The 22,295-nt window shown below is 40.6% G+C and overlaps 1 protein-coding gene across 1 annotated transcript in view; it reads left to right on the top strand.

Moving 5' to 3' along the window:
- Nucleotides 1–22,295, top strand: part of CHN2 (chimerin 2) — a 290,379-nt gene that overhangs the window by 260,801 nt on the left and 7,283 nt on the right. Inside the window, exons 8-10 of the mRNA XM_059396655.1 lie at nt 12,004–12,088; nt 16,265–16,438; nt 20,611–20,688. Coding sequence (XP_059252638.1) covers nt 12,004–12,088; nt 16,265–16,438; nt 20,611–20,688 — 337 coding nt within the window. The remainder of the gene's footprint in view (nt 1–12,003; nt 12,089–16,264; nt 16,439–20,610; nt 20,689–22,295) is intronic.

Genomic DNA, 22,295 nt, shown 5'->3' with positions numbered 1-22,295 from the left:
TTCCCTTTACTGGCTGGAAACATTCCCTCTGGGGCTGGGAGAAGGGATTTGTGTCTGTTGTCCTGCAGATAGCCCCATGTCCAGAACAGGGCCTGGCCCAGAGCAGGCTATCCATGATATTGGTTGAAAGCACATGCAGCAGACATGGCATAGCCCTAACTACCTAAGAGGGTCTCCTCACCCCCACCCAACCCTACAGCCTGCCCTCAGCCATGGCTCATTGCTGTGCTCAAGTCCTTCCAGCTCTGGGCCCTTGCCAGGGTCAGCAGACTGTGCCAGAGAGATGAATCGTATCAAGGTGTGCCAGGCCAGCATCTGGCCAGCAGGTGTGGCTGGACAGGGCTACCCAGTGCCTCACACATGGGGCTAGCAGAAAAGACACAGGCCCAGGCTTACCTTTCTTGTCTCCACTTCTGGTATGGTGACTCTCAAAAGTGGCCTGGTCTGGATGTAAGCAAAATGGTTTCTCAACATACCCTATTATGTCCTCTACTCTCTGTAGACCCTCTTCCCATATACACCATATGTCCAAGCATGCTCATGCAGCATGCTCCTTCTGTGCATGCCTACCTGCCCCATGAGATCCTGGGCACCAGGACTGGAAGTCCAGGAGGCTGAGTGTGCCCTGGAGCTAGGACCAGGACACCTGTCCATGTGCAACCGCACCACCGCCGCCCAGTCCAGGTGATGTGGCCCATTTCCAGTTTCTCTGCCTGTCATGGCTTTTCGCGTTCGTATCAGTCCAGTGGGCATTTGCTTTGGAACAGACATTTTCGCTTTCCATATGCAAACCCCTTCTCTTTCCCTCATCCTCCTTAACCTCATAAAAGTGTGTTAGCCCACTTTTCCCCACTCTTTTGTCTGTCTTTCCAGCAGCAGAGCCTGGTGGAAAGAGGATAGATTTTGATAGCAAACCCAAGAGGGACTCCTGGCTTAGGCCACACACAGGGCAAGTGGCTTGGTCAAGCTGCTTCTTAAATGTATACCATGTACTAACGAGCCTGACCCACAGCAAGTGCTTAGCTGTTCCTAATTTTATATTTTGTTTTATTCCAAAGGATGTATAATCGAAAGGGGCTATTCTAAATGACTAAATGACTGATTCTGGCATGTTAAGTCCAGAGAAATATTCCTTTTGTGTTGTGCGATTAGAAAAATAAAAGCACCAGTGATCCCTGTCCATAGAAGCTGGGTATTTTTCAAAGTTCTGGGAGTAGGAATAGTTATTTAGTTATATAGGAATAAATAGTTATTTAGACAGACTTTTTTTTTTTTAATTTAGCAAATTTGGACTGAGGGCCAGTTATAAGCCAGGCACTACCAGGTACAAGAAAGCCTGTGGGGACATAAGAATGTGAGCCCTTCTTCTACAGGGCGGCTTTCAAGTGGACTGGTTTTGCCCCACCCCCACCCCCTACCCCGGGGACATCTGGCAGCATCTAGAGACATGTCTGATCTTCACAACTGGGATGTGCTCCTGGGGTTTCTAGGAGAAGTCAGAGATGGTGCTGAACATCCCACGATGCCTGGCCCAGGCCCCAGGACAAAGAGCTCCCAGCCCCCACGTCAGCAGGGCCGGGGTTGAGGAAGAGTGCACTCGATGATGGAGGAGCCCTGGAGGGTTTGCGGGGGCAGGGAAGTGTCAGAGGAAGGTCAGTGCTCATACCCTCATAAACCCGATAGGAAGTCAGCACAAGAATTGATCACTTTATGCAGTGGGAAGATTCCCATAAAGCTTCATGGCAGTCCATTTTAGACATCGAGTCCTATTTTAAAGGTCATAGGGCAGCTGCCGAGTAGACAAATCTGGGAGTGAGTGGTGCCCCGATGGAGAAACCCACCTCTCTGGCAACATCTGCTAAGGAGGCCTCTCAGGGCAGCCCAGTCGCCCGTCCCTGACGGAGTGATTCCCCTCAGCTGTTCCGCTCCCATCTGAAAAGGTTCACTTCAAGGTCAGTATTTCATCTGATCTTGCAAGAGGGAAAAGTCTGGAGTTTAACCTAATTTCTCAGGAGTTCAGTGTCACATGATTCTGGCAAAAGCAGTAGATGACCGGAAAGACCCGTGGCTAAGCTTGGCAGGGGGCCCAGCATTTCTGACCCCTCAAGGGAGCCAGAGACAAACTACCTGCCCTCCAGCTCTGGGGCTAACTCTGGGCAATGGCCACCTGCACCCCAAACCCAATGACTTGTAGCTGGCAGTGACTCGAGCCACTTCTGGCCCTCCTCTTCTGTGCATCTAAAGCAACTAAGACAAACCTACCTTTGACCCAAAGAGTCCTTTTCAAATCAAAGTAAAACAAAGTTCTCCTATTTATTTATATCATTAATATGAATAATAAAAATGACCAACTGAGGTGATAGGGTTTTAGTGTATACCAGTGGCTTTCAATCGGGGTCACTTTGCCCCCCACCCAGGGGCACATTTGGCACTGTATGGAGACATTTCTGGTTGTGCCAGCCGAGAGGTGCTGCTGGCATCTAGTGGGGAGACGCCAGGGGTGCTGCTAGATGTCCTACAATGACAAAGATTTACCCAGCCCCAAATGGGGCCACCAAATCCAGCCACCAAACTCCATCTTTCCCAGCCTGGTAAACTCCTATCCAGCCCCAAATGGTCATAGCGCCCACGTTCAGAAACCTGGATGTATCCTGACACGGAAAAGCAACAGTTCTCAAGGGTCAGGCATCACAAATCGCACGGCCTTTTCCTTGCAGTCTAGAACGTGGTCTGAGCCGATTACATGCTTGGATGGTGTCTACACAGACCCATCAAAACATACTTGTTATGAAGCCACCAGGGAATACCGCCTTCCAGACTCAGCAGATGTGAGACCAACAACATCCTGCTCATTCAGAGTCAAGTCAGGGGAGACTCCCGAAACGCCTGAGATTTTTCTGGACAACCCTGGCTCTTGTTTTTACTAAGTGGCCATTCCTGGGCTATTTGTCAAACATACCTTATCTCCTGTAATATCATCTTTTTCTGTTTGGTGTGGTTTTGGAATTCCAGGCAGACCAGGCCCAGTATAATGGTCTTGGACAGACATTCTTCCTGTCTGGGGTATTTTCTTCCTGTCTAGGGTATTTTAGTTACTTGCCCTTAAGTTTGCAAAGTGTTCTTTTTTTTTTTTTCTGAAAAGATATTCTTGAAAATCAATAAACTTCACAGAATGGAAAAAGCTGATCAGTGATTTTTCAAGATAGGGGTTATTTCACTGGGAGAGTAGCCATCATAACTCAACCCCAAATAAAATACGTTCAGAGAGTGACCTCAACATTACATAGAGCCTACTGTTTAGAGCTTGTCCTTGTGGACCCAAAAGAAAATTGAACAATATATCAGCCATGAAGATAAACAATGGCCCATCCCAAAGAGGAAATTAGGCAGTGGGCCTAAAATAATGTTTAACTAACATTACGTTCCCCTCAGTCCCCATTTTGTTTTATTTCTGTGGGAATGTGTATTTGTGGGGACACAGAAGTTATTTGCTATTCAAAAAAATGTCTGTCTGCATTTGTTTGAATGGAGAAATGAGATGGAAGGCAGTGGGGATCTATCAATGAGAAAGGATGTTAGGAAATATGGGCAGGACTAATAACCATGAAATGCAATTTTGATGTGCATAATTATTTTTTTAGATATCTGCCAAAAGTGAAATTTTAGAAAATCTATGGCTAGCATATCTTGTATTTTTCCTGAAACATTCAGTAGGCTAGTTTCTGTTTTGTCTATGTAAACATTATAGCTAGTCACCAAACTTCTAAATATTGTATTTTCATTTTTACCCAAAAGTATAGAGATACTTCCCATCTGATTTCTTATCCACTGGAGATGATCCAGGAAAAAAAAAAAAATTCATCACTCCTTTTTTGCATGACCTGCAAGGAAAGAATGTCTTTCAAAATCCAAACCCGGGGCGCCTGGGTGGCTCAGTTGGTTGGACGACTGCCTTCGGCTCAGGTCATGATCCTGGAGTCCCAGGATCGAGTCCCATATCAGGCTCCCAGCTCCATGGGGAGTCTGCTTCTCCCTCTGACTTTCTCCTCGCTCATGTTCTCGCTCACTGTCTCTCTCTTAAATAAATAAATAAAATCTTTAAAAAAAAAAAAAAAACCAAACCCACCCTCACTGGCCTTTGGCTAGTCTGTTTCCTCTTTTTGGAATGTCCTCCCTAAGTTATCTATCACCCCGGTCAACACTACTCCCCCACCATACTCCATCTTTCCCAGTCTGGTGAACTTCTATCCATCCTTCAAAACTCTGTTCAGCTATCATTTTCCACAGACTTCCCAGAAAGAATGGATTAAAATCTCTATTATACTTCCATAGGATAATTATTTATGTTGTCTGTTGATTCTTGTAGATGAGCTCCAGGGAGGCCCGTGCTCCTTAGATGTATTTAACTTTGTATATCTAAGGACTAGTACAGTGCCAGGTTCAAAGTAGGCAATCAGCATGTAAGTATGGAATAATTGAGTGAATAATGAGTGGGTGGACAGGAGGAAGAAATAGGAAATAAATCATCTCTCTGACATCCTTTTCCTACTTATCTCAAATGCCACTTCTGAGCTAAACCAGCTCTCCACCTAGGTGTGATTTAGTTCTGACCTTTCTACTGTGTGCTACTGGTCTGTTTGCCCATCCTGTAATGTTTTAATTTTTTGTAACTATAGAAGTCTTGATATATGCTCAGATGTGTTTTCCTACATTCTTCTCCTTATTCAAAATTATTATGGCAAGTCTTTTGGCTTTATTCTTCCATATGGATTTTAGGGCCATCTTGCCAGGTTTTGTGAAAAACACCATGGAGATTTTGATTGAAATTGTATTAGATTTGTAGATTTATTTGAAAGATAATTGACATAATTACAATATTGAGCATTGCTACACAAAAATGTAGAATATCTTTTTATTTATGTCCTTAATGTCTTTGTTATTTTCTAATTATTTTCGATTTTGTTGTAAATGAAGTCTTTAATTTTATTGTTCAGTAAAATGTGTTATTGCTTATTTATAGTAATGCTGCTGATTTCTTCGTATTGCTCTTATATCAAGCAAACTTGATGGCCTGTTTCTTCTTTCAATTATATATCTCTTTGTCTTGTTTTATTATACTGGCTAAACTCTGCAGGATATAATGCTCAAGAGCAGCATTCATAGACCATCTTTTTGCTGACTTGAAATTATTCTTACTCTTTCACTTTTAAATGTGAGGACTATTATGTGCATATCAGAGATAACTTTAATCATCTATTTTTAGGAGAGTTCCCTCTATTCCTGGTTTGCTCAGTGCTATTATGAATGGATGTTGAATTTTATTGATTGTTGGTGTTCTAATTTCTGAAATGATTATGTGTTTTCTCTCTCAATTGTTATTGTGAATATTAGTGATGTGTTATCTACCTTAAAGTCCTGAAATAAACCCACTTGGTCATGACATTTTAAAATAATATTGATACATTCAGTAGGATTTTTTTTTAGGATTTTTACATTTATGGTCATAATGAAATTGACCTATAATCCTACTTTCATATCCTTGTATAGTTTCTGAGTCAAAATTATATTCATAAAGTGAATTCTGGACCTTCCTTTTTTCTCCTCCAATCTAGAATAGTCTATCATTTAGAGATGATTTGTTTGTTAAAGATTTGATAAAACTTGGGGTGCTCTGCCTTCAGCTCAGGTCATGATCTCAGGGTCCTAGGATTAAGCCCCACATCAGGCTCTCTGCTTAGCAGGGAGCCTGCTTCCCCCCTCTCTCTGCCTGCTTTTCTGCCTACTTGTGATCTCTGTCTGTCAAATAAATAAAATCTTTAAAAAAAAAAAGATTTGCTAAAACTTAAGAAAATCATTTGTGACCTTTAACTGTTTGAGGATAAAATTTTTACTACAGATGCAATTACTTAATGAATATAATTGAATGTAGTTTCTATATTATTTGGGGTCGTTTTTATAACTGCTAATCTTTAAGAAAATTATCCATGTCATACAACTTACAACTTTGTTAGTATAAAGATAGTATTTTCTAGATTTGTATTTCCTATCTTAACTGAATTTGCATTAGGTTCTCTTTATCACTTATGTTTTTCTTGATCAATCTTGCCCAAGTTTTGCCTATTTTAGAAATATTTTAAAATTACCGTTTAGGGTTTTATTTCTTATCTTTTCTTTCTATGTCATTATATTCTGTAATAATCTTATTATTTTTTGTCTCACTTTGTTATTTTTCTAGCTTCCTAAATAGTATAGGAAACTTAATTTTTAATATATGCATTTAAAGTTTCTGTACCCCATAAGGAATGTTTTATTTGTCTTTTGATTCCAAATATTTTTATTAAGATCTTTTTCTTTGCTGAATTTGGAGAATTATTTTAAATCTCCAAATATGCTGGGGTTTGGGTGTTTACTATAGGTCTTTGATTTTATTGAATTAAATAAAATTAAATAAATAAACAAAATTAAATTAAATTGAATAGTCAGAATATGGTCTCTAGTGTATCAGACTATATGTTGAGACTTGGTTTGTGGTCAGGTTGCGTAAACATTTCATGCGTTGTTTTTAAAGAGTGCCTATGCTATGACTTGTTGCGTATGAGGTCCTTTTTTTAGCCAGTATATTAACTTTTATCTATTTGATCTATTAATTTCTGTGAATAGATATTAAAATTGTTATGATTATGGATTTGTCAATCTGTCCTTGTAATTCTTTCCATTTTTGCTTTATATTTTTTGAGAAGTCCATATTTTATATTTTTGTCATGTATATAACAGCTCAGGATTATTATCTTTTTTTAAAGACTTTATTTATTTGACAGAAAGAGACACAGTAAGAGAGGGAACACAAGCAGGGGGAATGGGAGAGGGTGAAGCAGGCTTCCTGATGATCAGGAAGCCATGCCAGTACCTCAGGATTATTATATCTTTAGGGTAAAATTAAATATTTAATTATTATGTAATGACCATCTTTTTTTTTTTTTTTAAAGATTTTATTTATTTATTTGTCAGAGAGAGAGAGGGAGAGAGAGCGAGTACAGGCGGACAGAATGGTAGGCAGAGGGAGAAGCAGGCTCCCTGCTGAGCAAGGAGCCCGATGCGGGACTGGATCCCAGGACGCTGGGATCATGACCTGAGCCGAAGGCAGCTGCTTAACCAACTGAGCCACCCAGACGTCCCTGTAATGACCATCTTTTTCACTAATAAAGAAAATTTATTTATTTATTTATTTATTTATTTATTTATTTGACAGACAGAGGTCACAAGTAGGCAGAGAGGCAGGCAGAGAGAGATGGGGAAGCAGGCTCCCCGCTGAGCAGAGAGCCCGATGCGGGGCTCAATCCCAGGACCCTGGGATCATGACCTGAGCCGAAGGCAGAGACTTTAACCCACTGAGCCACCCAGGCGCCCCTAGAAAATATATTTTTTATATCAAGATATTTATTTGGGGTTTCTGTTGGCTAGCATTTGCTATGTATGTTGTTTCTAGCCCTTCACTTTCAACATTTCTATTACATTATGTTTTGAGTGTATTTCTTGCAAGGGTTTTTGAATATCAGAAAATTTCTGTCTTTTATTTGATGTTAGGACCATTGATATGTGTTGTGATTAGAATTGAATAAGGATCCCCCCCCCCCCCGCCCCGTATTTACTGTGCTTTTTTTATGGCTTTGTTCCTTATTTCTTGCTTTTTATTGGCTTCATCAAATCTTTATTTCTTTTTCCTTTACACATTTTATAGGTTCCATCCCACCCTTTATGCATATACACAAAATTCTAATATATATGTCATTAACTCAAAATCTTCCTTAATTAGCAACTCTACTTACATACCCCAAATGATGAGAACCGTAGAATGCTTTAACATTTTTTTTTAAAGATTTTATTTATTTATTTGAGAGAGAGACAGTGAGAGAGAACATGAGAGGTGAGAAGGTCAGAGGGAGAAGCAGACTCCCCATAGAGCTGGGAGCCCGTGTGGGACTCGATCTGGGGACTCCAGGACCGTGACCTGAGCCAAAGGCAGTTGCTCAACCAACTGAGCCACCCAAGCGCCCTGCTTTAACATTTTTAAGCCCCTCCAATCTTCCATGCCATTTTTTTCAGTTTGTTTTTAAGCCCCCTGAAATTAGTCATCTTGTCAGTGTTTTATGCAGACAGAGCTTGATTAGATCAACCTCTGTTGCTAATTTCTAGCCCACCATGGCTTCTTGAATCCTGTTCTTTCCCACTAGGTTCAGAATGCTTCCTACAGACATATATATCCCATTGTATTTCTCTGAGCAAGGATCTGTGAATAAACACTCTTGCCATTTGTCTGGAAAATATCTTTGCTTCATCCTCACTCTTGAATGATAATTAGCTGGGTATAGAAGTTAGGTTGGCAGTAATCTCTGAGCACTTTGATGTAATTTTTCCATAATCTACAAGCTTCCTTTTGAAGAGAACTGTTTTCATCAAAATTGCCATGCTTTTGTAAAAATAACCTATTGTGGTTCTTTTTGGTTTGGGGTTTTTGTTTGTTTGTTTTTAAGGATTTTGCTTGTCTTTTGGTATTCTGCTGTTTCTATATAATCTATATAGTTTAGATAATTTTTCAGTTTACCAGAATTGAAACTCACTTAGCTTTTCTGAATCTGAAAATGTGATTTTACTAATTCTAGAAAGATCTCAACCTCTTTTTGAATATTCCATATATGACCCAAAGCCCAGCATATCAGCTTTTCAAGATCATCACTCCTCATTCCTTCGCTTCTTCATTTCCAGTCTCTTGTACATATTACATCAATTCCATCCACAAGTGAACATGCCCTAATGTCTCCCATCTTTTATTTAAAAAATAAAATTCTCCCATATCTCTGTATCTCCCTGGAGCTATTTTGTTGCTCTGTTGGACGTCATAACCAAACTTCTTAACAAATTTGCATCCACATTTCTACACTTCCCTACCCCCCAATTATTCTTCATGTCACTTAAGTATGACTTTCGTCCTCACCGATCCAAAGAGACTACTCTTGCCAGGGGTACTAATAACTTCATGTGTCTGAATCAGTGTTCAGTCCTCATTTAACGGGACCTCTTCCCAGAATTGAACATGGTTGACTACTTCTCCCCTAAAATACTCTTCACCTTTTTGCTTCTGAAGCACTTGACTCTCTTTCTTCTAATTGTTGGAGCACTGGGTTGAGCTCTATTTTCTTCATTTCCTACCCTCTGTGCCTAATAGTTTTTATCCATTTACACATTTTAAAGTACCATTTATTTGTCAGGGGTAGCCACATGTATACATCCAGCCCTCTCTCCTCCTCTGAGCTATTGAATTATGTGTGAATTCCTGCTTGAGATCAACACATTTAAGTTTAAACTGGCCAGAGCTCAATTCTTGAATTTCTTCTCCCAAAAGTATCTTCCTTATCTCAGCAAATGTCATCACCATCCACTTGGTTTTAAAGCTAGAATCTAGAAGTCATTCTTCATTCCTGTCTCCCTCAAAGATCCATATTTATTCTATTATAAAGTCTTATAAATTCTGTCTTTAAAATATGCCTTAAATCTTTCTATTTCCCATTTCCAACTCCAGCACCCTGATCTTGGCCTCTATCCTTTCTCAACTAGAAACTACCAACTAGATTCTGAATCTCTTTCACTATGAATACTCTCCCATCTGTTTTCAACATGGTGGCCAGAGGTCAGAATATCTTTTTTTTTTTTTTAACCGTCTTCCTACTTAAAATCCTTAAGAGCTTCTTAAAAGAAAATCTATGCTCATTAATAAAACCTTCAAGGCCCTTTCCTACCTTCAACCTCAGCCAGGTCCCTCCCCTCATTCTGGTGTTCTGGCCCTCACTGGCTTCATTCCTCAGTCACACCAAATTCTTTGGCTCCTGCAGGACCTCTGTAGACTCCTTCTGCCTGGAATGCTCTCCAACCTTGCCCCTACCAGACTGGCCCTTCTTCTCCTTCAAGAGGTCACTTTCCAAGAGAAGCTTTTCTGACCACTATGGATAACATCGAGAGACTCTTAAGTCTCTCTAGTAACAAACTTTTTTTTCTTTTATAGCCCTCCTATGATTTTATTTTATTGATCTTGCAATTTCAATAGTATATTAGCCATCAACTTTGTTGCCATAATTAACCAGCACCGTCCCTTTAGAGCCTTTCTAGTAAAATAATACTAAGAAACCTTTGATTACTAAATTTAGAAAATCTTCATCTGCCAATAGAACCCCTTCCTGAGGGATTCTTTAGAGACCATGTTTAATCTGAGGGGGCCTCTAAATGAACCATGGCATCTTGGCTCTGTGTGAGTACATGTGCTCCCTGGGATAGATTCTCTGCATTCCGATGAGGAGGCTTTGTTATATCTTAGTGCCATTTCCTTACAGCGTAATTACCCTTTATTAGTAAAAATAATTCTGAGAGGTTGTTTTTTCCCCCATTGTTTTTCAAAGCAGAAATAGTATACTGGACACTTTGCATGTGAAAAACTAAAATACCAAAACTTAGTTTTGTTGCACAGAAACCATGGTCGTGATTTAATTTTAATTTAAATTTAATTTCAAGTTTAATTTTTTAACTTGCTCACTCTGTTTGCCTTTGCAAATCTGTAAGTTCCAGGAGGAGGAAACCAGATCTGTTTGGTTTGCCCCTTTACATATATACAATTAGTGGCATGTGTACATAAAGAAAGACCTCGAAGTAATGCTTTTTTAAGTAGAGCTCTGATGAGCATCTTCCCAAATTGTACCCATAGTTGCCATTCTCATATTTTTTTGTGTTAACCAAATTTAGCATACTGAGTCATTGAACATTACCTCTGAAACTAAAAATACACACTGTATGTTAATTAATTGAATTTAAATTTTAAAAATTAAAATTAAAAAATAAAAGCAGACTGGCCTCCCAGTCTTTTAAAAAAGATAATATTTTCTGTATTTCTTTTACTAGTTAATGGAGGCTTTAAACTTTGAAAGTTCTTAGTAATGTCTCATAATATTTTAATTTTGTAAAAATTCAAAACATTTTCACATGGGTTTGTATGTCTCCGAGTAGACTGCCTGTGGTGGTTTTTGGCTTACACTGGCCACATTTGCTTTCAAGGAATCCCCTAGTTCTGTGTCTTGAAGCTCAGTGGTGCTAGAGAACATGTACTTTGTTTTGTTTTGTTTTTGTTTTAAATCATGACTTAATACATGGTCCAATCACAAGAGGACCTATACCTGAATAATTAACGATAAAACCATCCTTACTTCATGATATTCAGAATATTTAACTGGCTGGGGCACCAACCAATGAGATTCACAACTGGGCCAATCAGAGAGGACTTTCAAGTTACGCACTCATAGGCCACACCCGTAGTGCTGAATCTGGACCCTGTCTTTGGGGAAGACAATTCTGTACACGCTATCAGTAGCTTTCATTTCAGCCAACTCCCTCATTTTTTTTTTAATGCCAATTTTTTTGGTTTTAGGTTTATTTGTTTTTTGTTTGGGTTTTTTTGGAAGTGGCTCAAAGCTTTGGAACCTTCTAATTTTCCCATTATCATGTCTTATTTATACCTGTCTGGATATTCTACACATGGAGCAACTTTGGTCAAAAGGATGCAATAATTGAGTCCTGCCTTCCAGAACTTGCAGAACTAAATGCAGGTTATGGTGACTGGCCCAGGCTATCTTGGGTTCGTCTGCACTGTGCCTTGTTTTGGGTGGTGAGAGTCTCATTCCTTAGCTGACGGCATGGCCCTATAATCTTACTGCTGTTCCACATTCCTTTGTGACTCTGGCCTGGGGCACAGTGAATTGGTAGAGGATTTTCAGACATCAAAGCATATCTCCGTTTTCTCTGGTCTGTTTGTAACTCCATCCCCTGGAAGAAAAAGGCCCAGTGAGGGATGCTCACTCCCACTAAAGTCTTCATTTCTTGATATCATCTACGTGTTTCATGTCCAAGGCCACCTGCCTTCATATAACTGAATTTTCTGACATTTTTCTTCTTTTTGGATCACAGGTCCACACATTCCGAGGCCCGCACTGGTGTGAATACTGTGCCAACTTCATGTGGGGGCTCATCGCCCAAGGGGTTCGGTGCTCAGGTAGACACAGACTTTTCTTCATCCTTTTCCATTTATATAAAGTGACATAATGTTGAGCTGGAGATCATTTCTCCAGAGTTGGGAAACAGATCCAGATTAGCTCAAAGGTTCAAGTCCTCTCTCTGCTTAATGGAGAGACTGTTCTAGGTGTCTGCTGGAATGAAAGGGAATATCATGTTTATGCAAGAAGAGAAAAAAAAATCCAAGTATATTTCCTTACACACCTACCCACCACCCAAAAGAGGCAGTGGTCCTTAAAAAAAAAAAAAAAGAAATCAATTTCAATGGAATGGCAAAGATAGAAAAACCACATTTCTTTTTTATCCCCACTTTACTACAAAAGGCAAGGCATGAAAACAGAAATACTGGTGAACCTTTCCCACACACCAGGCATTGAGCTAAGTGCTTTCTATCCATCATGCCATTTAGTCTCACCAACAAACCTTAAAGAGATGCAATTACTCTTCCCACTGAACAGATGAAGAAACTGAGGCTTAGAGGCTGTCATTAATCGCTCTTGGCCACATAGTACGTGGTAGAAAATTGATTCGGCTCCAGAACCCATGCTCAGAATTTTTCTGCTATCAGATTAGGTATGCAACTAAAGACCTTGATTGGATATCGCATATTTTCAAAGCACTTTGAAACCTTAGGTATTTTTCCACCTAGAACTAGATGCCCACACCCAGTGCTAACAGCACATAGCCCATCTTATTAAAATACAGCTAACAAAAGAGCAAAGAATTGCCAAACTCATGTTTAACTGGGCGGAATTCACCTCGCCACACTTTTTCTGGCAGGCAGTCCTGCCAGCAGCAAGAATAGCCGCCCATAGTATACCGATTGGGTTTCCACCAACACCATGACTGATTTCTTCCTTGCTACTAGGGTATGATTTAAAAAAAAAATAATAATTTTTAGGAAGCATTTAAAATAAGCTAATGATACTACATTAAGATAAGTTCCTTGGCCATACTGCCCATTTGAGTTCACAGGACTGTGGGACCTTAAATTCTTTCTCTGCTCAGAAGGGGCTACCTTAGCTTCTACAGTGTGGATACAGCAATCACCAGAGGTGGTACCAGGATGGGTCAAGTAGTGCTTGTCTATGTGATTTAAGGCCACGTGCCCCCATTACATTACAGATCCAGGAGACAAGCAGCAAACACGCTCAGAGGCAGCCTCTCCAGGAATGTTCCAGATACCCTAATTAACACAAAAGACTTACTCACCTGGGAGTTACAACGCACCTCAAGGCTCAACCACTGTGTTAAGCGGTAGACTATCTGAATCATCCAGTGGTCATTAATTCGGGCTATCCAGATTATACCTACCAGAAATATCTTAATTGCTAGTATTATCCCATTTGAGTAGTAAATCAGTCTAAAGTCGATATTATATGAGAACAAAAGTCTGGAGTTTGGATTAGCTGTGAATAGCAACTTCCCCGGGTAAAAAGGCTCTTGTTTTTTTCTGTTGTTGTTTTGTTTGTTTTTTAATAAAATATATTCTGAGGTCATAATGTTAATATTCTCCAGTGGCCAATTTTGGCCTCCTATTTCCTCTGAGCAGCAGGAAAATTGAAACTTGGTCATTAAAGGTTAAGAATAACCATCACCACTCCCTCTCAACTCTCGGTATTTTATATATTTTAACTATTTTTGATTTGAACTAGACCTTATTTTTAGCATATGGAATTGTAGTAGTTTGCAAATACTGAATATTTTTATATATTACAAAACATCCTAACTTTAATGAAATGCCAGTATTTAACTCTACAGAAATCCACTGTTGCTTCAGATCTTAATCTTAAATTGAAGTTTATAAGGAAATTTAAAATGCAATTATCACCTAATTTCCACTTCTGGATCTATACCCAAAGAACTGAAAGCAAGCACTCAAACAGATATTTGTATACCTGTGTTTATAACAGCATTATTCACAATACCAAAAGGTAGAAGCCATCAGAGTGTCCATCGACGGATAAACAAAATGTAGTATATCAATACAATGGGATATCACCCAGCCTTAAAGAGGAAGGAAATCCTGTCATATCCTGTAATGTTAATGAACCTTACGGACATCATGCTAAGTGAAATAAGCCAGTCACAAAAGGACATATGCTAATGATTCCACTTACATGAGGTATCTACAGTAGTCAAATGCATAGAAATAGAAAGTAGAATGTGGTTGTGAGGGTCTTGGGAGTTATTGTTTAATAGGTAGATTTTCAGTTTGGGGAGGGTAAGGTTCTGGAGATGAATGGTGGTCACAGTTGCACACAACATGAAGGTACTTAATGCCTCTGCTACTTAATGCCACTGTGTACACTTAGAAACAGTAAAAATGGTAAATTTTGTGTTATGTATATTTGATCACAACTTTAAAAAATAGTTTTAAAGGAAGTTTATAAGAACGTAGTAAAGCTTACTAATGAAATAACAGAATAGCTGGCCGGGTGCCCTTGTATTTTCTCACATATTTGCTGTTTCTTTTATTTTACTCGCATGTAGCTTTCACCACACTTCAGAGTTTAGAGAGACGAATTTAGCTGATCCTTATGATAATCCCAGGAGTAGATCCTGTTATCATCCTTATCTTACAAAGGAGGATCCAAGGAAGAAAACAAATCCGTTCTATTTGGTTCAGTTGGCCCAAATTCACAACTACAAATTGATCTATCAAAATACTATTGAAGTTTACTTGAGCTTTGTTGAATTTCTCATGTTGATAAAGCTAATATGATTTGGAATTGGTTTTTTTTTCTTTGGAAGGAGGGTAGACAGAACTCAGTCTAAAAATTACATGAAAATGATGTAATGATTCAATTATCATATGGTTTCACTTATTTGTGGAGCATAAGGAATAACACGGAGGACATGGGGAGATGGAGAGGAGAAGGGAGTTGAGGGAAATTGGAGGGGGAGATGAACCATGAGAGACTGTGGACTCCGGAAAAACAATCTGAGGGTTTTGAAGGGGCAGGGGGGTGGGAGGTTGAGTGAGCCTGGTGGTGGGTATTATGGAGGGCACGGATTGCGTGGAGCACTGTGTGTGGTACATAGACGATGAATTCTGGTACACTGAAAAGAAATTTAAAAAAAATTAATTTTTAAAAAATGATGTAATGATTTTTAAAAATCATTTTTGATGATTTTATAAATGTTTAGATTTTCTCAAATCATTGGTGTGTTTAAGTGCTTTTTTCTAAATAGGTAATTATGATATTATATGTGTACCATATATATATAAAAACACATATATATATATAATATATAAACATATAAACTTGTTTTTATTAGCACATTCTTTGAACAACTTCAGCATTATATTTTTATTTTCCAGAATCTAGACTGTCTTGTTATTGTTAGAGAAATTCAATGTCAGTGAATACCAACCACTAACAAGGCTTTTAATGTGTTCATTGAACTTAAAAGTACCTTTTTAGCTTTGGATCTTGATATGAGCTTTATAAATAATTACTGTAATCATCACATTACATGGCATTGTTCTAAATTATAAACTCTCAGGTACTCCAGTATCTAGTAAGACATTATTTCCACTCACGGGTGTCAAAGTGATGCAAGTAGAAAGAGAAATTGTCCACCCAAACTGCCCAACAAGGGGAAGGTACTGGAAACCATGGGCAGCTCTTCAGGAAAAGGGAAGAAGATACCAATGGTCACGGGTCCCTCAGATCAAAGATTAAAGATTCCTACAGAGAGAGTAATCATGTCTTCCACTAAAGGAGAATCCATGGCCTTAGAAAAACAACCTAGCAAAAGTCCTAAGTACCCTTTATTAGCCAAGACTAGCTCTGGGATTCTAAACCCAGACATCCACATGTGGACCCAAAGTTTCCAAGTCCCAAAAGAGAGGGGGGAAACCCCTACAAACAACCTAGCTAATCACCAAAACTATCTCCGTGAAATGTTCTATTCTTCTGGTCCAGCAACAAAAAGGGCTAAATGAGAAAAAATGGAATTATTTAAGCTTTGTGAGTAAAGATGGATTCATACTCATACTTGTTAAGAGTATTACCTCTAAATGGGATAGATGTTCCAGAAAGATACAGCAAACCCTTGGGTGTTTCCACTTTTATTTTTGGTAACATATAATTTGGGTCGGGCTTTGACAAAAGGGCCGGTGAGGCTAACGTGGCTTCTTTGTTTACAGACTGTGGACTGAACGTACACAAACAGTGTTCCAAGCACGTTCCCAATGACTGTCAGCCAGATCTCAAGAGGATCAAGAAGGTGTACTGCTGTGACCTCACAACACTTGTAAAGGCTCACAACACTCAGAGACCCATGGTGGTAGACATATGCATACGGGAGATTGAAGCAAGAGGTTTGGAAAAGACTCCTTATTTTAGTGACTTTGTTTTTATTGTTTGTTTTTACTATTGTCAAGGAAACTTTCTTACAATTGTAAAATTGACTCTCTCTCCACTATTGATGTTGGGGAAACATTCTGACCCAGCACAAACACACACACACACACACACACACACACACACACACACACAAAATCCAGCCAACTACATCAGGTTCTGTTGTGTACCTAAACCTTGCATATATGCAGCCAACACAAGTTTGTTAAGAATTTATTACCTGCTACACATTGAGGATACAAAAGTCACAGTTCTTACCTTCCAGAAATGCAGAATCAGAGGTGATAAGTAAAATAAATAAATGTTATGGGTGTGTATATTCAAAACACGATGGAGTCACAGAGGAAGACATTTCAATGTGCTTCAAGGACAATTCAGGAAACGTTTATGGCAGAGATGAGGTTTGAATTGAGTCTTAAAAAGTGATCCTATTATATAAGATAAAGAAACTGTTGATCAACACATACATTTTCTACCATAGAGAAATTCACTGCTAGGATTGGTTCTGTTTCTTTCAAAGAGAGTTAAGAGATTAGAAAGATCTGTGCAATGAAAAATCAAGAAGGCACAGAAGAGGGGCGCCTGAGTGGCTCAGTCACTTAATTTTAAGAGTAAGCATCAGATTCTTGATTTCAGCTCAAGTCGTGATCTTGGGAATGTGGGATCAAGCCCTGCACCGGGCTTCACTCAGTAGGAGGTCTACTTGAGATTCTCTCTCTCCCTCTCCTCCTCCCCACCACATGCTTTCTCTCTCTCACACAAGTAAATAACTAAATAAATCTTTTTTTTTAATTTTTTATTTTTTATAAACATATATTTTTATCCCCAGGGGTACAGGTCTGTGAATCGCCAGGTAATAAATCTTTTTTAAAAAGATTTATTTATTCACTTGAGAGAGGGAGGGAGCAAGCAAGCAGGGAGGGGCAGAGGGAGAGCGAGAATCCTGAAGCCGATTCCATGCCAAGCATGGAATTCTGTGCCTGATGCAGAGCTCCATCCCAGGAGCCCGAGACCATGACAGGCAAAATAAGAGTTGGCAGTGCAACCAACTGAGCCATCTAGGAGCCCCAATAAATAAATATTTTTTTTTTAAAGTTAGAAAATACAAGAGATTAAATATTGAACTAAGTTCCCTTGGCTCAAAAACTCTATGACTGACCTTTTATTTCGTTCAAAAATATTAAAGCATTCATTAAAGAAAGTCTACAAACTTCTAAAAAAAAAAAAAGTAGTAGTAGCCGCAGAAAAATAGAAACATTTCAATAAGAAGGCTCTTCCTAGTATTCTTGAGTCCTCTTTCTTTGCTGTGTGCTTTGTCTGGCTGCCCTTCAGTATCAAAATGTTCAGTGATGTGTTGGATTGAGTCTGGTTGGGAAGAAGTTGGATGGCTTGATAGAACTTCGATAACTGGACCATGTAAAGCCCAGAGGTTTTAACCATTTTTGCTGTGTAGGTGCTCTGCTGTAGTCAGTGTCCATTATTGTGTCCAAACTGGTGTAAATTATTCCACAGATATTTATACACTGGCTAACTATTCCATTCTTTCCAAAACAAAACAAAAGAGGGCATTATAAGCTCATGACTCCAAGCCTTTTAGAGATAGGAAACCATTCCCTCTTCCGTGCAGGATGAAAACTAGAGCTCTTCTGTTTCCTTAAGACTTGCTAATTTCATCTCAAACTGTAAGTGCCAGCTGCCTTTTGATTCCTGGGCCTGTCGGAGTTTAGTGGCTGCTTTGGGATCTGGGGAAGGTATTGCTGCAGGGGCTGAGCTGGGTAAGAGTTGAGAAGCGGTGCCCTGACTCTGGGTGAGGAGCTGGGAAAACTATCCCTGGGTCCTACTGCTTAGAGGGCTCTGCAATTTGGGGTCAGATCATCAGTCCCTCTAGAGCCTCCACTCAGGACCTCAGCCTCCCTGGAGAAGCTGGGACCGTCCCATGCTGATCCTCATCAGATGCGACTGAAAACTCCGGCGAAGTTACCCACCGTGTCCAGGGGAAGCACAGCACGAAGCTCGCCAAGCACAAGAGCTAGAAGAGCCCAGAGCAGGAATGTGTTCCGGGGGACTCAGAGCAAAGGGACTGGAGCCGCAGGCCTCAGCATCCTGCACATGGGAGCAGAATCAGAGAATGGGCTGGAAGAAATTCACGTGACTCCCGTCCCCAGCTTCATTGCCGCTTCTGCCAAAGTCTTACCTCATCTTTATCCCTGGCAAATCCCTTACTGTTCTGCAAAGGCTCTTTCATGGCCATTTGTTTCTGCATGATGTGGCAGAATGAAAAGATCACGGACTTGGAGTGAGACTCCCAGCCTGGTCTCACACTCGCTGTGGCGTGACCTCGGCCAAGTTACCTGCTCCATTTGAATATGTTTCCTCACCCATAAAGTGAATGGAATCAGTCATAAGGTGGCTGCGAGGATTAAGAAGAGCTGATCCATATAAACAGCCTTGCACGGGGCCCAACATATAGGACTCTCGGTCTATGTTATTCCTTCTGCCTTTTCTTGGAATTACCACCTATCCTAACTCCACCTCTGAATGTGTCCATCTGCCAGCTTCATTGCTGGCACAGAGACCCCCAAACAATAGTGTCTCCAACAAGATAGAAATCTGTCTCTCTCCAGTACCGGTCCAGGCCCTGGGAGCAGTCTAGGGCGAGGTGAGCAGCTCCCCAAGGGCAGGAACCCAGGCCTGCAGCTTGTTGCTCCGCCATCCTCGAGAGCTGCCTTCATCTGCATGCTCCCAAAGGGTCATTGCCATCCCCTCTGCATTCCAACCAAGGGCAGAAGGGCGTGCTTTTCCTCTTCAAGTCTACAACCCCAGCGCCACGCACATCAATTCTGCTCTCTTTACATTTGCCAGAATGGACTGGCCACAGCCATGGATGTTGCTCAGCAAATCGGAGGTTCCATTGCAGCTGAGGAAGGGGAGAGCTGATTTTTCAAGGAGAGCTGGAAGCCTCTGCTACTCTGGCAAACTCTAGCCCATCCTTCATGACTCCCTTCAAAGATCACTGTTCCAGAAAATCTTTCTCATGGACCCTTCCACAAACAGGCAGGATTAGTGTTCACCACACTGTGCTCCTGCGTGCCTTGCCTGTGTTGTGTGCAGGTCACGCCCATAGTGAGGCAGGACCACTATGGCAGGTTCACGTGGACCGCCAACTAGAAGACGATGACACCCGGTCTCCTCTGGTGAGCTGGGCCAGTGGATCAATGTTGGCAGCCTGGGCAACTATACTGAGATGAGTTCTGAGACTGAGTGCGGCTCAGTGGAAGACAAAGCCGAGATCTGTGAAGGTCTCTGTCCCAGGAGGAAGAGCGGCAGGATTTATGCAGGCCAGTTGTACAAGCTCTCTGTGCACACGTTCTTACCATAACTGGAGTTTGATAGCAGCTTGTTTCGGACTTGGAACGTCTACAGTCTGACCCTTTATCCCTTCTGATGCGTTTCGGACCTGAACCGGCCTTAGGACATCTTAACAAATCAATAAGATCTATTTGAGCAGAAACCACAACCTCTTCTTAGCCCAGATATACAGGGATCGAATTCCCAGAATCATCACTAAATTTTTATTTTCCCCTCTTTATGATATTTCAAGGTATAATAATTAAATCAGTCATATTTAAACATTGAACATATTATCCTATTTATGACTAAACAGAAAAGGCTATAAAATTTAGATCATTTCAATAAAATCAGGATAATATGCAAGCATCCATGTGCGTGTGTGTTTCTAGCACCGTGCTGCACACAGTGTGACATGTGGGCTAAGAGGATGCTGAGAAAGAGCCAGGTTGCTGCCTGAAGCAGTAAAATCTCATCCAGCTGTCTGACAAACAAGGAAGCAGGAGACCGTGGTCAATGAGAATCTTAAACGGGCTCACTGTGCAAAGCTGGGCAGGAAGACGACCAGATCCCTGAGGTCTCCATTGCAGCACAAGCAAATGAAGACAGACGTGCCTGGAAACGGAGATGGACAAGCCCGGCTTCTGACGTGAGCGTGTGTAATATACAAGAGTATATTTGACTCTATTTGTTCGTTTCCTGATAGCTCACAATGTAAATATGAAATTAGAGTCCCTTGTAGATGTTTCAGAAAGCTAAAGTCTGTCTCTTTTTTCAACAGGATTGAAGTCAGAAGGCCTTTACAGAGTCTCCGGGTTCACTGAACACATCGAAGATGTCAAAATGGCCTTTGACAGAGGTGGGCTTGTGCTCTTTCGAAGGTCAGAGGACCTGTCCTTAGTGTGCTTTCTCTTGGAACCAGATATTATTCATAGTGGGAATGGGTTTCAGAGCTGTTCCTCAGGAAGCCAAGGAATGATGGTTTACAAATCACATAGCCCTCTGCCTTTCTGGGGAAGGTGTTCCCTTAAAAGTTATGGATAAGTGACCACAAGGGGAAGTGAGTTTAAAATACTTCTTGAATGGTGAATGGGAAGCCAGCCTTTGGTACCATCATGATTCTTGATTTGGTTGCCCAACATTTATGGTTGGTCCACATGGTCCCAGAGTGTCCTTCTGTACCCCTACCTAAGGATCTCAGTGCCTCCTTTCCTTCCCCCAAAACTCCAAAGATAGGATGGGGGTATGTCCAGCACTGAAACAGGGGACACCAGTGGAAGTTTAGAAGGTGACACCTTTTGTTATTTACAACTGTGACAAACGCTCCGTAGGCCATACTGTCTCTTAGGTCAAAGAACTTGAGAGCTCATTAAAAGTACAGATTGCCAAGACCCACCCTGGGGACTCATTCAGAAAGTTAAGCGAGCCCAAGAATCTGTATGTCTTTATTTTTATTCAATTCATTTAAACAAAAAACAGTTCATCCATGTTTCCCACCCCTCCCTGCTTTTCTCCTGCAACCACCAACCTGTTCTTTCTATCTGTGAGCTTGGTTTTATTGTTTTGTTTTAGATTCCATGTATAAAAGAGATCATACGGTATTTGTCTTTTGCTGCCCCGGACTTATTTCATTTAGCATAATTCCATCAAGGTCCCTCCATGTTGCCACAAATGGCAAGATTTCACTCCTTTTTTATGGCTGAATAATATTCCATTATATGTATTTATATACTGCATCTCCTCTATGTTCATCCATCAGTGAACATTTAGGTTGTTTCCATGTCTTGGCTTTTGTGACTAATGCTGCAGTGAACATGGGGATTTACATATCTTTCCAAGTTAGTGTTTCTTTCTAGTATTTCTATTGAATGGTCCAAATAATGGTAGTAAATCCCGTCAAGTGTTGGAACCCCTAGCCTACTAGATAGAACCTTCACTCTGGAGAACACTAGACAAGGTCTGGGATGATCTGGTCACCCTGTCTTTTCAGGCTCATGGTCTGTTCCTTGGCCCTGACCTTGGCACAGCTGCTTTGTGCCTCAGCTATACTCAAATACACCTTCCCTGTTTTCATGAACACCTTCCCTTGGCTCACATTCTTCTAAAATTCATATCTACCTGGAAAACACTTACCTATTAGTGTCCACTGAAGTCTTTCCTCTGTCATTCATCCTCAAGCCGACCTAAGAGCCCCATTGTCCTTTCCTGTGTCCACTCCCCCTACCATGTTTTCATGTTTCCAACCTAGCAAGCTTCCCATTTCCTTAGAACTATGGAGTTGCCTGCCTGACTCCCAGAATGACTAGGGCTCTTTGAAGGGAGAATGTCTTTTCTTCTTTGACTTACCAGTGCTTAACAGTGCCTGCCATAGGGTAGAGTCTCAATAGATATTTGTTAAATATGTAAATAATGGGATGGGGTGACCCATCTGCCATGCTCACTGCTTTCTGGATGCCAGGTTTTTAT

Source organism: Mustela nigripes, chromosome 4 (genome assembly GCF_022355385.1).
Source record: "Mustela nigripes isolate SB6536 chromosome 4, MUSNIG.SB6536, whole genome shotgun sequence".
NCBI classification, from domain to species: domain Eukaryota; kingdom Metazoa; phylum Chordata; class Mammalia; order Carnivora; family Mustelidae; genus Mustela; species Mustela nigripes.
This window is presented reverse-complemented; position numbering and strand designations above follow the sequence as displayed.